Source organism: Seriola dumerili, unplaced genomic scaffold (assembly GCF_002260705.1).
Source record: "Seriola dumerili isolate Sdu_G_001 unplaced genomic scaffold, Sdu_1.0 BDQW01000301.1, whole genome shotgun sequence".
Classification (NCBI taxonomy): Eukaryota; Metazoa; Chordata; class Actinopteri; order Carangiformes; family Carangidae; genus Seriola; species Seriola dumerili.
In genome coordinates this window covers 195,547-209,926 of record NW_019174556.1, presented here as the reverse complement: position 1 = coordinate 209,926, position 14,380 = coordinate 195,547, and the positions used below count along the sequence as shown (strand labels likewise).

The 14,380-nt window shown below is 43.7% G+C and overlaps 2 protein-coding genes across 3 annotated transcripts; one reads left to right on the top strand and one right to left on the bottom strand.

Moving 5' to 3' along the window:
• The first annotated feature begins 397 nt into the window (after positions 1 to 397).
• On the top strand, positions 398 to 10,342 carry LOC111231443 (dihydropyrimidinase-related protein 1-like). Of its 2 annotated transcripts, none has more exons than XM_022758535.1 (14): positions 398 to 879; positions 2,815 to 2,903; positions 3,173 to 3,357; positions 3,453 to 3,617; positions 4,110 to 4,171; positions 4,300 to 4,380; positions 5,337 to 5,405; positions 5,489 to 5,609; positions 5,742 to 5,898; positions 7,398 to 7,539; positions 7,653 to 7,823; positions 9,082 to 9,261; positions 9,609 to 9,777; positions 9,974 to 10,342. In XM_022758535.1, exons 1-14 carry the CDS (start codon positions 529 to 531, stop codon positions 10,063 to 10,065), a joined length of 2,034 nt encoding a protein of 677 aa, XP_022614256.1. In that variant the 5' UTR covers positions 398 to 528; the 3' UTR covers positions 10,066 to 10,342. The 2 variants fall into 2 exon arrangements, with proteins under 2 accessions (XP_022614256.1, XP_022614257.1); XM_022758536.1 differs by lacking the exon at positions 398 to 879 and adding an exon at positions 1,582 to 1,806.
• Positions 10,343 to 12,883: 2,541 nt separating this feature from the next.
• LOC111231480 (proline-rich transmembrane protein 1-like) lies at positions 12,884 to 13,466 on the bottom strand. Its single transcript, XM_022758586.1, has one exon. It carries the CDS (start codon positions 13,409 to 13,411, stop codon positions 12,884 to 12,886), a length of 528 nt encoding a protein of 175 aa, XP_022614307.1. The 5' UTR covers positions 13,412 to 13,466.
• Between the last annotated feature and the right edge of the window lie 914 nt (positions 13,467 to 14,380).

The following is a 14,380-nucleotide window of genomic DNA, read 5'->3' as shown; positions in this document are numbered from 1 at the left end:
ACACTGTAGGCAAATAGAGCATTTTCCAATCTGTCTATCCCTGCAGATGTGGGTTAAAAGATGACACAGGCTGCTTTAATCCGCTGACCTGCTCATGCACAGCCCCCACATTAAAAGGAAAGAGACAAAGACAAAACAGGGGCGCAGAGACCCAGACTTACTCTCATTTTATTTGTGTGCATGTTTGTAGTGTTGTCACAAACTAGGCTGTTGCAGAGCTAATGCTTCACATTAAAACTAGTTCACACAGACACACCTATCAAAACTGGAGCACTGCATCAATGCACTGTTTTTCGTGTGTGTGTGTGTGCGTGTGCGTGTGTGTGTGTATATGTGAGTGTGTGTGTGTGTGTGTGTTAAGAGGCGGGATTCTTAGGTAGCCCGGAGAGAGCTGCTGTTCACAGTTCACAGCATCGAGTGAGCGCGCTTGCCTGAGAGGCGGGACTGTGACCCGGTTAAAATAAACCAGGCTGCTGTCTCCATCGTTTCAGATTGGGGGAAGTCTCAGTCTCCCGTGGATACGCCACAATGTCTGACTGCAGAAGACAGTGGAACCGGGAGGATGAGCTACCGGTCTACCTGGCGGGGCCGATCACCACCGGGCCCAACCAGCGGAAATCCTACGGGATGTTCAGCTCCGTGGAGGGGGCGTTTGAGAGCAAGACTATAGACTTCGATAACTACGCGGTGGGCAGGAAAGGGAGCCGCACCCCGAGAAGCGGGAGCCGGGAGAGGCTCTTGGACACTGGTGACCCCATCGGCAAAACGCCCAGCGAGGCCCGGGAGGGGTCACTGACCAACTCGCCTGGGGAGAGGGACGACGCACGCACCGGTGGTGAGGCCAGATATTCATCGGGGAAGGAAAGCCCTAATGGAAAGGTAGGACTGACGATTTTACCTCTTGGCTTTTTCTCTCTCTGTCTGGCTTTTTGGTTGAGATTCTATGGAACAGGCCTCCCAATAAAGAGCCTATAAATTTATAAGTGTTGTAACAAACGCACGAAGCCTAAAGCTGGTGGAGAACTATTGAAAGACAAAGATAACAACGAATATTATTTTTGTCGGCTGAAAGAAGCCAATAAACATTTGAATAATTCATTTTAGTCGGCAGAAAACGTTGTGTGGACTTTTGGAAGAGCAGAACTGCCATCTTATTAATATCTTAAACAACCCATCAGGGAAGTTATTCTGAGAGAAAAGCTTCAGTCTACATAAATGATGAACTTTTGTGCTGCATTGCAGTTTGGCCTGTTTGGTTTACGTCTACGTAGCTCAAATAGGATAAAATTCGTCAAAAAGACACAAACGCAGGCACGTCGAGACATAGCCTGTAGGCGCTGTGTTTAGTCTGTGGTGCGGTGCTGAATTGGACAGCGGCAGACGTCGCCCCCTCGCCGTGTTGTTTTTGTGCTCTCACGTGAGCTGTTTGTGTGTGTGCGCGTTTTGTGCAGGGGGTGTGAGGGCGCTCGCGTCCATACCATCTTTATTCTCGGTGCCGTGAACGCCGCCGGGGCGACGCTCCCTTTTCCTCACGCGCGCACGCACAGGATCGTCACCTGTCTTGTCACTGTGCGCGCTCCACGCATCCTGACGCGGCCGTACGGCGGCGGATTCATCGCTCTCCCTCTCCCACACACGGAAACAATAACCAAGAAACATCAGGGGGAGACAAAGGGGCGCAGAGCGTAGCGCAGGGCGCCGAAGTCACCGTAACCAGCTACTGAGTTGACTGTCTGGGGGCAGAGCAACGGAGAGAGCATGTCTGGGGCCAGTTACCAGGGGAAGAACAGCATCCCCCATCTGACGGTAAGAGACCTGGCCTGGCGGTCAGGAAGCTCTCCGCTTGTATGCAAATCCCTGCTGCCAATGCCGGCAGAGCAGGGATTAAATTCTTAGTGAGGCGGCAAAGAGCAGAAGGCCCATGTAGGCTACTGTTTCTCCAGTATTAAACAGCAAACCCAAGATGGAGAGGTGACAATTCTGTGTCTGTGCGTCAAGTCGAGCGCGTATTCTTGCTCAGGGTTGGACAGTGTTGTGTAATCTCTGCGCCTGTCAAAGGGATTAACTCGGTTGATCTGACGGTCGAATCAGGGGTCCCACAGGAAACAATGACTTGTTTATAAGATCACAGAGGTGTGAGCCTGGTTTTGAACAAAGATGCATCCCTTTTCAGCCACTTGGAAGCATGTATTCTGCAGAAAGCCCCTTATCATTCCAGGACAGGCTATTATTAAATGCCAAATGAATCCAAAGGCAGCATACAATTAATAGAACTAAGCATTAAATTTCATGGTGGAGAAAGAAAATAACAAATCCCACTCTACTCACGTTTTTTTCTATTGTAAGCATCATTACTGACTATAGATACTGACAATGAAGCAGGGCTGTCAGCTGCAGTCATCTCGAACCATGGGTGATCAGTGGTTACCATGGAGACATAACATCTTCCTAATGCTGTTGCCAGGCACCCTCCATGCTGGTAGAGGGTGTGGACACATGGTAGTCTGACAAAAAAGTGCTTGTTTTTTGACTGCACTGTTAATCTGATCCTATACAATTAATGCAAATTAGACTTTAAATCAGATATCAGTATTATTAGCTGTTATGAGACCCCACCCATGCGCAGCACCGGTATGGCTATGCATTCCTTTCCACCCTCATCCACTGCACTGTGTCATAATATTGCTATAAGGTCATGGATTACATAACTGATTGTGCAATATATCAAAATGCCAGGATTGAATTCAACCCCTCCTGTACCTCTGCATCCCTCCCTCCCCGCTCTCTCTCTGTCTCTGTACTTCTCCTGAGCAGAGTGAGAAGCTGTTGATCAAAGGAGGTCGCGTGGTCAATGACGACCAGTCTGTCTATGCAGATGTCTACATCGAAGATGGGCTCATCAAGTGCGTATATAAGGAGCTAACTATGTTCAAGCACTGCAGAGACATTAAAAATATAGATTTTAGTACTGTGAATATTTTTCTGTTGATGATTTTGCTTCCTTATTCTCTTTATGTTTTCCATCTTCCCATCCTCTGCAACCCCCTTTCATCCACACCCGTTTATTTTTCCCGCACTACATCTTTTCCCATCGTCTCTGCACCTCCTCGTTCCTGCTTTTTGCCTCCCTTTCACCCTCCCCTTTGTCTCCTCATGTATCTGATCTTGGCAGGCAGGTGGGGGAGAATCTGGTTGTTCCGGGCGGTGTCAAGGTGATCGAAGCTAATGGCCGCATGGTGATACCAGGGGGGATAGATGTCAACACCTGTCTAATGAAGCCCTATCTGGGCACACAGCCTGTTGATGATTTCCTTCAGGGCACAAAGGCTGCACTTGCTGGAGGCACCACCATGATCAGTGAGTGTGGATGCCTGGATGTGTGCAGCATACGATAAGCTACACTGAATATGTCGGGATGTTTGCACTAACCTTTGACCTCTCTCACCTCTCAGTTGACCATGTGACCCCCCAGCCGGGGGACAGCCTGCTGGAGGCCTTTGAGCACTGGCAGGAGGCTGCAGATAAGAAGGCATGCTGTGACTACTCCCTGCACGTAGACATCCCCCAGTGGAATGAGACTGTTAAATATGAGCTGGAGCTGCTGGTGCAAGAGAAAGGTACGTCAGTTAGTTGTTCTATAATATTTCAGAACTGTCATTGCTGTAAGTCTTGTCTCAGTTCCATGTTTATCCCCGTTTTGGACCCATTGCACAAGAACAATGGGGACAGATTTAGAAATAATTTGGCCAAGTGCTGAATCCTCTTATAGTGAAGACACAGTCGAAATCCATTGTTCTCAATATGGCGCCGTCATGGTGGCAGTGTATAAATTTTGCTTGTAATCTGTTATAAGTAAAAAATCACTTTTCTTTTGGGACAGCTACAAAATAATGCAGTAACAGAGCCAAGGCAGCTGCTTGTGTGACCGATTTCCTTCAGAAATAAAGTTGAGTTGTAACCGTGGACTCTGTTCTGCCTGCTTTGTATGCAAGCCGAGCTTGTAGATAGGTTTTTGTATTTTAGAGTTTTCAGCTTCTTTTGAAGCGATCCTTGCCTTCCCTTTATCACCATCTTGTCATGAACACATTCTTTGTTTCCACTCGTGTAAGGTATCAACTCCTTTCAAGTGTACATGGCTTATAAGGATCTGTACCAGATGTCAGATTCTCAGGTATGTTTCAAAAATCACTAAATTTTATATAATACTTCACTAATTTCCACATGTAAATCTGCGAGTCTATGCTCTTTCCTTTTACTTTTAACCTTTTTTTTTTTTTTTCGGACCCCTCCCTCCCTCAGCTCTACGAGGCTTTCTCCTTCCTGAAGCAGCTGGGTGCTGTGGTGTTAGTTCATGCTGAAAACGGAGACCTGATTGCTCAGGTAAGTGTTCCATTACCTCCACTATTTTTTGTCTCTTTGTGGCAACTGACAAACCCATACCCCTTGCACCACTCCTCTTGCAGTCTGTCGGTGTATTTACTCAGCCTCTAGACACAGCAGTTTACTGTGGTGAAATAACCAACAGCATATAATGGCTGAACTAAATCATGACCAGTCGTCTACCTTTTATAGTCCTCCACTGCAGTTGAAATATATTCTTGTTGCATAACTCTTCAGCTCCCAGAGAGAGAAAGGATTAATGCTGCTGCTGCTGCTGCTTCTGCAGCTGAGAATGACAGGTTTATCTTAGGCCACCATTACTGTTGACCATTATTGTACTAATGATGAAGTAATGGTGATTAAGATGGTGAGGGTGAAGGTGCTGATAAAGCAGACAGCAGTGATGAATAATGGTAGTCATGGTCATGGAGATGATGGTACTGATTAAGGGGGGAATTATGGTGAAAACCATGATGTATTGTGAGGAAGAATGGGGGTAATGAATGATTATGGGCGTGCTGATGAATGATAATGACATACTTGTTAACCTAACTGTAATGGAGGGAGATGGGTGATGAAAAACCAGTAGAAGTACCAAACCCCTTTGAAAACAAATAGTGGAACCAAAAAAGAATGAGGGGTGGGGGGGGTGGGGGGGTCTGGTTCTCATATTAATTTCTCTGTGCACTAGACAGTGCTGCCAGAAGCCCAGCAGCTGAAGCCAGCTCAAGCTCCCAATGGAGCATTGGCATATAAGGATTACAATACACACTTTACTTTCTTTGATAGTGTGACAGACCATGAGATTTTCATTTCACAGCCGTGTGATATCAGCAAAGGCGGTGAAATGTGAGTCTTGTGGGTAACACATGACTTGACAGGTACTGTAGGTAATGCTGACAGCTACTGTACAGTGTGGGAGGATAATTATGTAACCGTTTCCATTTGTTCTTTAGGAACAGAAAAAAATCCTCGGAATGGGAATCACCGGACCTGAAGGACATCCTCTGAGTCGTCCTGAAGAGGTGATTTTAATACGCCTTCACTGTCTGACTAGCCATCCATCATTGTGTAGGTTTTAACACTTCCATACTTCCCTTCCATGTAGCTGGAGGCTGAGGCGGTGTTTCGTGCCATCACTCTTGGTAACCGTGTGAACTGCCCAGTCTACATCACCAAGGTGATGAGTAAGAGTGCAGCCGACACGATCACCCAGGCCAGGAGGAAAGGTCAGTCTTTTTGTTTTCCTTCCTTTTTTTTTTTTTTTTTTTTTTTTTTTTTTTTAATTTGATAACTCCTCCTGTGTGTGCTGACATGTTATGCTCACAGTCTGAACATTATTATCCCATCTTCCTGTCCAGGTTCTGTAGTTTTTGGGGAGCCAATTACAGCTAGCCTGGCCACTGATGGTTCTCACTATTGGAGCAAGAACTGGGCCAAAGCGGCTGCTTATGTGACCTCTCCTCCTCTGAGTCCTGATCCCACAACTCCAGACCATCTCCACACACTACTGGCCTGGTACGTCTTAAAACTGTTCAGCAAACAATGCACAAGGTTTTCTGTTAATGCAACTCCCCAGGGTTTTACAACAAGTGATAATAATATTCTAGTAAACCTGACAAAATATGTAGCCTACAGTATATTTCATAAACGCTATAACAAGTGAAAACTTTACTAATTAATACAGGGTGAGGACAGACAACGTGCTTAATTTAGCTTTAACCTCTGCACAAAGTGAAATGCAAATCAGCTGAATGACACTAAAGGAGACAACAGTAAGGATCTAACTTTCACTGTTTGCCCCTAGGTGTTCACTTGGTATTCATGCCACAGACAACTGCTAGTGTAATGCAGCCCAGCTTTAGTGAAAAAGAAAAACAGATGGAGAGAAGGTGAGGGTATGTGTATGAGGAGAAGATGGATAGAAAGAAAGGGAGGGGTAGGGAGACTGAGAGAGACTTAATAGTGGATAAAGGACTGTATAATCATTTTGAAGCCACTTTAGCTGTATAATGTAAAATGCATTATAATGTTAAGTTCAGACGTAATTCATCAGTATCACAGAGAGGGATAAAGTGCCGCAGACCAAACCCACCTCACTTCTAACCTTCAAACCTACACTCACTCACATACAAAATGCATAGACAATCCTGCTCTACACTTTTGACTGTCCCCGATTCCATAAATAGCACAGGAACTAGAATCCTTCATCATCTGTTGCCTTGGCTACCGAGTGCCTCCCTGCTCCTTCTCCTCCTCCTCCCTGTTCCTCCAGCTTCTCAAGGCGGGTCCGTGCTGTCACGCCAGTGGTGCGATCCTGCTGTTGTCTTTGAGCTTCTGCTGAAGCGACAGGGTGTATTTTTCGGTTCATTTGCAGTCATGCGAACAAATGAACAACACTTTCTCTCAGATCTCAGCAAGGCCCATTATTTCCATGATAAGCACTCTCTTGGCATTGGGGCGATGATCCCACAGCTCCCTATCATGAAGTAATCACTGTAATTAACGAATGAATAAAAGGCCTTAGATGAGAAATTATGATAATGATAGCGCTTTATCAGTCAAATTCAGCCCCTTGTGCACCAGGAGGTAAAGCGAGTATATGTGTTGATGCTTTTTTGATAAGACAGTGTATCTTTATGTGGTCTTGTTAATGCTTAAGGGACTGGTACTGCAGCTGTGATGCACCATTCTGGATGGTTCAGCTGGCTGTTTTTTCTGCCCCAGGCCACTACATGACTTTTACTTTAACTCACGTGCTCACTGAGGACATCTGGTGGCTAATAGTAGAAATGTCTCTTTGTGTTCATCATTATTTTGTCTTTAATTGATTTTTGTAGCCAAATATCCTTTAAATGAGCATCTAATCATAAAGATTGAACTGTATTCAACAGTTCAAGACATTTTAAAATTCTGCAGGAAAAAAATATAACATTTGACAGCTTCATAACTGCAGGGATAAGGGAATAAAGATCATTTTGTATTATTATTATTATTATTTTTTTGCGTTGATACAGTGGGGACCTACAGGTGGTAGGCAGTGCTCACTGCTCATACAGCACTTCCCAGAAAGCAATCGGAAAAGATGACTTCACCCTCATCCCAGAGGGAACCAATGGAGTGGAGGAGAGAATGGGTTTTGTCTGGGACAAGGCCGTGGTGAGCAATAAGGGTGTGTGTGCGTGTGTGTGTGCTCGTTTGCGTCTTGTGTGTAGCTGTGAGTGTGACTTTCGTCGTCTACCACTTTAAACAGCCATTTATCTGTCTCTCAGGCCATGGGGAAGATGGATGAGAACCAGTTTGTGGCAGTCACATCTACCAACGCTGCTAAGATCTTCAATCTATATCCACGTAAAGGCCGGATAGCGGTGGGCTCTGACGCTGACATCGTCATCTGGGACCCTGACAGCGTCAAAACTATCACGGCCAAAATCCAGCAGTCGGTGAGGACAAAAAAGAAAATGGGGCAGAGGGAAAAGAAAGATGAGAGAAAAGGGAGGATGGTTCAATCAGCTGCTGAGGGACAAAGGCTACAGGGAGGAACGTTTCATATTATATGACTGCAGAGTGAGACACAGGTTGAAAACCAAGTGAATGATCACAGGAGGTGAAGAAAAACCTGGAATCTAATTTTAAATAAAGGTGGTATTCAGTAAAGTCAGGCAATATTTTGCCTCATTGCATAAGTGCAGTGAGATCAAAAGAATGCATGCATTACATTACAGTCAAAACCACTGTTTATTAAGACCAATGTTTAAAGGAAGCTAAAATGTCATTTGACAAGTGAATATGAGATTTATCTTTCAAAGAGGAAATTCACCCAGTAGTATGAAAGGATGCACTTTCTCATTTCCTGCAAGTAGTATCTAAACATATAGATAGTATGGGGTTTCTTTTTGCTCAGGTTTGAAAGTTACTCAAGTCTGAGCACATTTTCAACTAAAAATTTCTACTGCCACCTTAAACAATGGTGGTGAGTGGAATTTCGTATTGTAAAAATGACATTGAAATTAACCGTCTCTTCAATAGAAAGTAGTTCCAGTGAAATATGTTCACACTGAGAACTGCAGATTATTGGAACCCTGTTGTTTTAATCCTTTGAGCACCACAAATGAAACTCACATTCACCCACTTCGTGTTGGGGTGGCAGCAGATAGCTCAGGGATGGATAACTCTCTGCATAGCAAGATAGAACTAAAGACAAATGAAATAATTTTTTTTTTTTTTTTTTTTTTTTTTTTTTTTGACAGTCCAAGCAATGCATTTCAATTCAGGAGACTGGTCTCTGGGGTGGAAATTTGCCTTGAGCAATGTGACACAATACAGTGAAGATACCAGACAGTGGTTAATGTATTCAGTCTGCTCTGCCACTCTCAAAGGCTCTAATCCAGACTGCTGCCGGCTTTAGGTTATAATCTGCCTTCACCCCTCACCCATTCCGTGCTACCATCTCTCTACCCATCCCCCTGTATTCACACTGCTGCCCCTTCTATATGCCCTTAGCCTCTCACTTATTCAATCATGCATCTTCTCAACTGCAGCGTTTTACTGTATTAAGATCTAATACAATCCTTGCAGAAATAGCACAGTGGGCCTTGACAGTGTAAGGTATCATTGTTCTAAATGGTGGTTGTGGTGGTGGGGCTCTTCTTTGTCTCTCTGCTTTATTGTCTGATATGTTTTCACTGTGTTCACACACAGGCTTCAGAGTACAATATCTTTGAGGGTCTGGAGTGTCGTGGAGGTCCAGCGCTGGTGCTGAGTCAAGGTCATGTGGTTTATGAGGAAGGCAAGCTGCAGGCTCAGCAGGGGACTGGTCGATTTATTCCCTGCAAGCCCTTTCCAGACTATGCTTACCAACGCGTTAAGTTCAGGAACCAGGTACAGAACATGGATAATTTTAAAGATATGTCTATGGCAGTATTAAAAATGGGACATTTAAAAATACTTCTATTTAGAATATTAGATGGGCTGTCGACATCCAGTGTTAGTTTCCCTGTAATGGCACAAGTTCTTTTCTTACTTGTCTTTGAAAATACTTAAACACATATCCAAAACACTGATATTCAAGTTTAATTTGATTTGGTTTAGCATACTAGAAATATTCCAGTATATTTATAAAATACAACATACCAGACTATGTTCAGCATTTATTGACAAAGTCCTGGACTTTCCATTGTGGTCCCTGGTGTTTTTCCATCTTGTTTGTCTCTGTGTTTTCTATCCAGGTGAAGGAGAAGCAGGAAGCAGTTACTCGTGGGATGTATGATGGACCTGTGTATGATGTCGTTCCTACCCCCAAATACATTACTCCCGCTCCGTCAGCCAAAACTTCACCCACCTCTCACCAGCCACCACCAATACGCAACCTACACCAGTCCAATTTTAGCCTATCAGGTAACAGACATACTGTATTTTGTAGAATTTTTCAAATCCAATGATTTCTTTGTTGCATCTACATGTCAGATGGAACATAAAAATTCAGATGCACTAAATGACATATGGTGGGATTGTATAAGAAATATTGCTTTCCAGATTTATTTGAAGTACATAAAATCTTATATTTGAATTTTATTTTATCTTTATTTCTCAGGGGCACAGATTGACGACAATGTCCCACGTCGGTCGGGCCACCGTATCGTAGCACCCCCAGGTGGTCGTTCCAACATCACCAGCCTTGGTTGAACACTTGACTGTGCACAAAGTGTGGTTGTTGTGGGGTTTCACCTCTTGAGTGTGTGTGAGTGTGTGTGTATGACTAAGAGTGTGAGCACACGGGCATGAATGAATACCTTTGTATTTTTTGGTACAATGGTGACACGCTCTTTTTAGACCATTATGATTTTATCAGTTTGCCTTCAGTCCATGGTCACTGAGAAGAAGCACATTTATACTTCCAATGAAATGAGAGTGTGATTTACAATCAACCAATTCATTCAGAAATATGAAAAAAAAAAAAAAACTCACAGACTCACGATTGGGGCACTCACACACACACACACAGATCTGGTGTTGGACCCCCTCCAAGCACCTAAATGTGACCCCAGTATTACGTCATAATGTTGTTGTCTCCTTTCCTGTGAGCATGACTTCCTCCTTAATCTTCCTCACATCCTCACGTCTTACTGTGTGAGTCTGCTCAGACATGGTGCTCCTGTCCACCCATCTGGTGGACAGCTGAAGAAATAACGGATTTCTCCTGCATCTGGTTTTCAATATCTTAGCAATATTTGTTTCAATGTGACTCAAGTGGATCAGTTATTCATATTGCATGGACACATCTTTAGATGTTGCACTACTTGTGGTTTATTGTTACAACGGAGGAACACTTAAAATTGTACTGAAGGCACACATTTGTATCAAACAGCACAAACATACAGTATCCTTATATTGGTAAATGTCTGCTTTGAACACATAATTACATTCACTGTGGGTAGACGGTTGTTACCAGGTTCAAAACACATTCATTTTAACATTACTGTGAACTTCAATAAAAGCAATGCAACTTCCACTCCACCATCAGATACTATATGCAAATGTGTCAATACCCTCCTATAAAGTGTTAAGTAGATGAGCAGTTGAAACAAACACAAAAGCACCTGTGGACTGCTAAATTCATTTTTAGATTGCTGTACCTACATATTAGCACAGTAAAGACTTTATGTGTGTGCTAGTTTTCTGCCAATCTCTCATGCCAGAAATAGATCTTTGTTGTAATGACATGCACAACTCACTGCTGTAAAAGGGCTTCAGCTCTCACCACCACTCTGTCAAACTTCACTGAGAATCTTTTTAAGCTATTTTTATTTTATTGTGTTGATTCTGGATGTTTTCATGGTACATTTAGTGTTTCTATGCCGCTCTGTTTTTGTTGCTGTTGTCTGGTGTCTCCAATGGAACCACTAATTATCAATAAAGACTTGACTGTTGTCAAAAATGATGGTAAAACAAACATTCTTGAGAGTTTAATATTTACATGTTAATATATTTATATTATGTTTAACTGACTGTAACTGTGACTCAGATAATTCAAGCACTTTCTCATGCCATGTCTTTGTTTTTGTCTGCTGAATGTCTATGGCACGATTAATATGTTCATTTTTGTTAATTAAATAATTAATTTAAGTTGAATTGGTGCTTCAGTGAAGAGATTTAAGATATATACACCTTCACGGATGGCTGCTAGGCTGAACACCAGAGAAATCGAGAATAAATGGCCTGTTCTCCGAAAACCCATCCATGGTATACTCTGAAATAACAGCACAAGGACAATTCCCATCCAGAGCTGAGACTGAGCAATAGCTTACTGGAAGGGCCTGTGGGAGAAAGAGGCATTACATAACCCCAATGCCAAGTGGCTGGTGTATGTCAGAGCATACCAAATCCCCCAGAACAAGAACCAGTCAACATCACAAAGGCAGACACCAAACAACTTAAAGAGCTGGACAGGAGCTGACATGATCCACTCCTACATGCTGAAGAAGCTAACAGCGCTCCATGATCACATGACAGCACCAATGAGTTTTTTTTTTGTTTTCTCACAATATACTTGAACTTTATTTATAAAGAAATTTGGAATACAGTAACATCTTTCTTTTTCAGCTTTGGTTAAGAAAAGAACATACAGACATTGCATGACAAACAGCACCCAGGCTAGTAATAAATAACACACCACAGCTTTCATAACGGAGAGCCAGAGCCAGTGACTGAGCAACTGGCTGTGTCAACCATATTGGCTCCACTGTAGCGTGTTGCTAAGTTTCAGCTGATTTTGTGAGAAGCGGCGCATTCCTGTTCCTTTCCCTCGGTATTGTGCACTCTCTGATCAGAGACTCATTGATGACAGACAGACTCACACTTTGCTTTTTTTCACTTGTTCAGCACGAGCCTCACAAAGCCTATTTTTGGGCATTACTTAGTTTTTTAAATGCTATTCTTTATTAGCATAGTTCTAAGAGGGTTAGAGGGTGTTAGTGCATATTTACAGCAAACAATTTTGATGAAAAGGCAGCAGTATTTTCTCCCATCGCCCAAACAGGCAAATCTCTTTAAATTGCAGAATTGACAATGATTTGCAATTTGAACACAACATGTAAAAATCTCTTTGGATTATACTTGAAGTCTGCATGTGTGGCAGAGCAACATTGAAATGCAACTGGCCTCTTTAGGCATCAGAGTTGAAAAACATTTTTCATAAAAAAAAAAAAACATGTATATTTCTGATGTGTGATAACAGAAAGCAAATCACAAACACAAAAAAATTGCTGAAACATGAATCTTTGGAAAGTTGTAGTGGCTTGGAGAGTAATGGATTATGTAAAGAACTTTTGCGGTCTCTTTACATTAAGTGGCCAACAACTTTTAAAAATAATATCAATAACTTTTAAAGGTCTTGTAGCTAATCAGATGACTCCAGCTTTACAAATGTCCCAATAATAACTCCTTCTGATGGCCAGTGATGTTCCTAATCTGGTCTGATCTGAGGAAAGATGTTGAAACAAATTTAGTTGTCAAAGGCTGCTACAACCACTATGTAGACAATGAGGAGAACAAAGGACCCGATACCGAATCCCAGGGCCACATGGTTCAGTGTCCTGGCCATCCTGCTGCTCTGATCAGCCGCGTTCCGGTCCCCAGTGTGGTTGGCTTCACGAGCTATGATGGAGTAGATGAGGGCAGCAATTCCAAGAGGCAGGCAGCAGCACAGCATGGTGAAGATGGAGTAGCACAGGTAGTCGTTCACAGGTTCAGTCAGCGGGCCTCGAGTCACGTACACTGTGGGCTGGACAGTGACGGTGGCCGGCTGTGCTGGGTACTGCTGCTGACCCATGGGAAACGGCTCTCCATATCCTGCACCCCCATAAGGTGGAGGAGGTCCGAAGCCCTGCATCTGTGGTGGGTATGCCGCGCCGGGGTGAGGGTACCCCGGGTAGGGGTTGTCAAAGTAGGCCGGAGGTGGCACCTGGCCCATGGAGGACTTCTCATCACCGTATTCCTGTGGAGGAGCGCTCGCAGATTTACCGGGGTCCATAATAATAAACCTCGGTCTCTACTTCCCTTTAGAAGAAAAAAAAACTCCCTGGTTCACGTTTTTCAGTCTGAAGTGTTTGATGGTGAATTCCAGCTGCAGACATCCAAGTTTTCTCCAAGTTCGATCCGACAGCACCAATGAGTGAGATGCTAACAGCAGGCAGTTAGCATCAGCTACTAGTTGACAGAACAACCAGCCAAGACTATAAAACTAGGAAGACCAACTTGGGCACCGCCTGGATCACCTACAAGGCTACTAGGATCATAGAGTCCTTTTCCCAATACAAGGCTAACAGGCAGACCAACACACTGAACTGAACGTTTCCGTTTGCAACTAATGTACGTGCACTCACGCGTTATCTCGAGAGCGTGAACTACGCCTACGCACCAGTAGGTGGTGGTAATGCACCAAAAAGCTGTTTGCCAACCGCCAAAAAACATCAGAAGAAGAACATGTGCGCTTTACGGCGGCACCCGATGATACACGGCACCCGGCACCCGTCTGTTGTGTAGTGCTGGCAGTACAAACAACACCGCTTCTGGCGGGCCTACTGCTGAAGTGAGTTCATATGAACACTTGAAGGACTTTTATGAACGACTCGGTGCACATTCAAACGGAAAAAGTCGCACATTTTCAAAAAACAAGTCTGAACGTCAGCTACATCAACGAATTTGAAACAACACATTGAGTTGAAGCATCCGACCAGTCTTCTGAAATGTCTACAACTGAACGACGATCACATGAAATCGTTAAGAAAGGGTAAGACAACGAGCCAACAGCCGCAAAGTTCCTCCACCTGAGTCAAACTCACAGCACATGAAACATACACCCACATTAGTTTTTCGTGGCATTTAAAAGTAATCACAGTCTGTGACTCTATGGTAGTATACAGTAATTCATTAGTTTGTGAGGTGGCAGTGACTGGGGGCTGGGGATGGATTGGACAGGGAGGAGGAGGGTCTATTGAAA

Excerpts from the sequence above, each read along its gene's own strand:
- LOC111231480 (XM_022758586.1), bottom strand. The coding sequence starts at position 13,411 with ATGGACCCCGGTAAATCTGCGAGCGCTCCTCCACAGGAATACGGTGAT.
- LOC111231443 (XM_022758535.1), top strand. The coding sequence starts at position 529 with ATGTCTGACTGCAGAAGACAGTGGAACCGGGAGGATGAGCTACCGGTC. Across the intron at positions 5,406-5,488 it reads CTCTGAGTCGTCCTGAAGAG|CTGGAGGCTGAGGCGGTGTT; the intron begins GTGATTTTAATA and ends CCTTCCATGTAG. Across the intron at positions 9,778-9,973 it reads GTCCAATTTTAGCCTATCAG|GGGCACAGATTGACGACAAT; the intron begins GTAACAGACATA and ends TTTATTTCTCAG.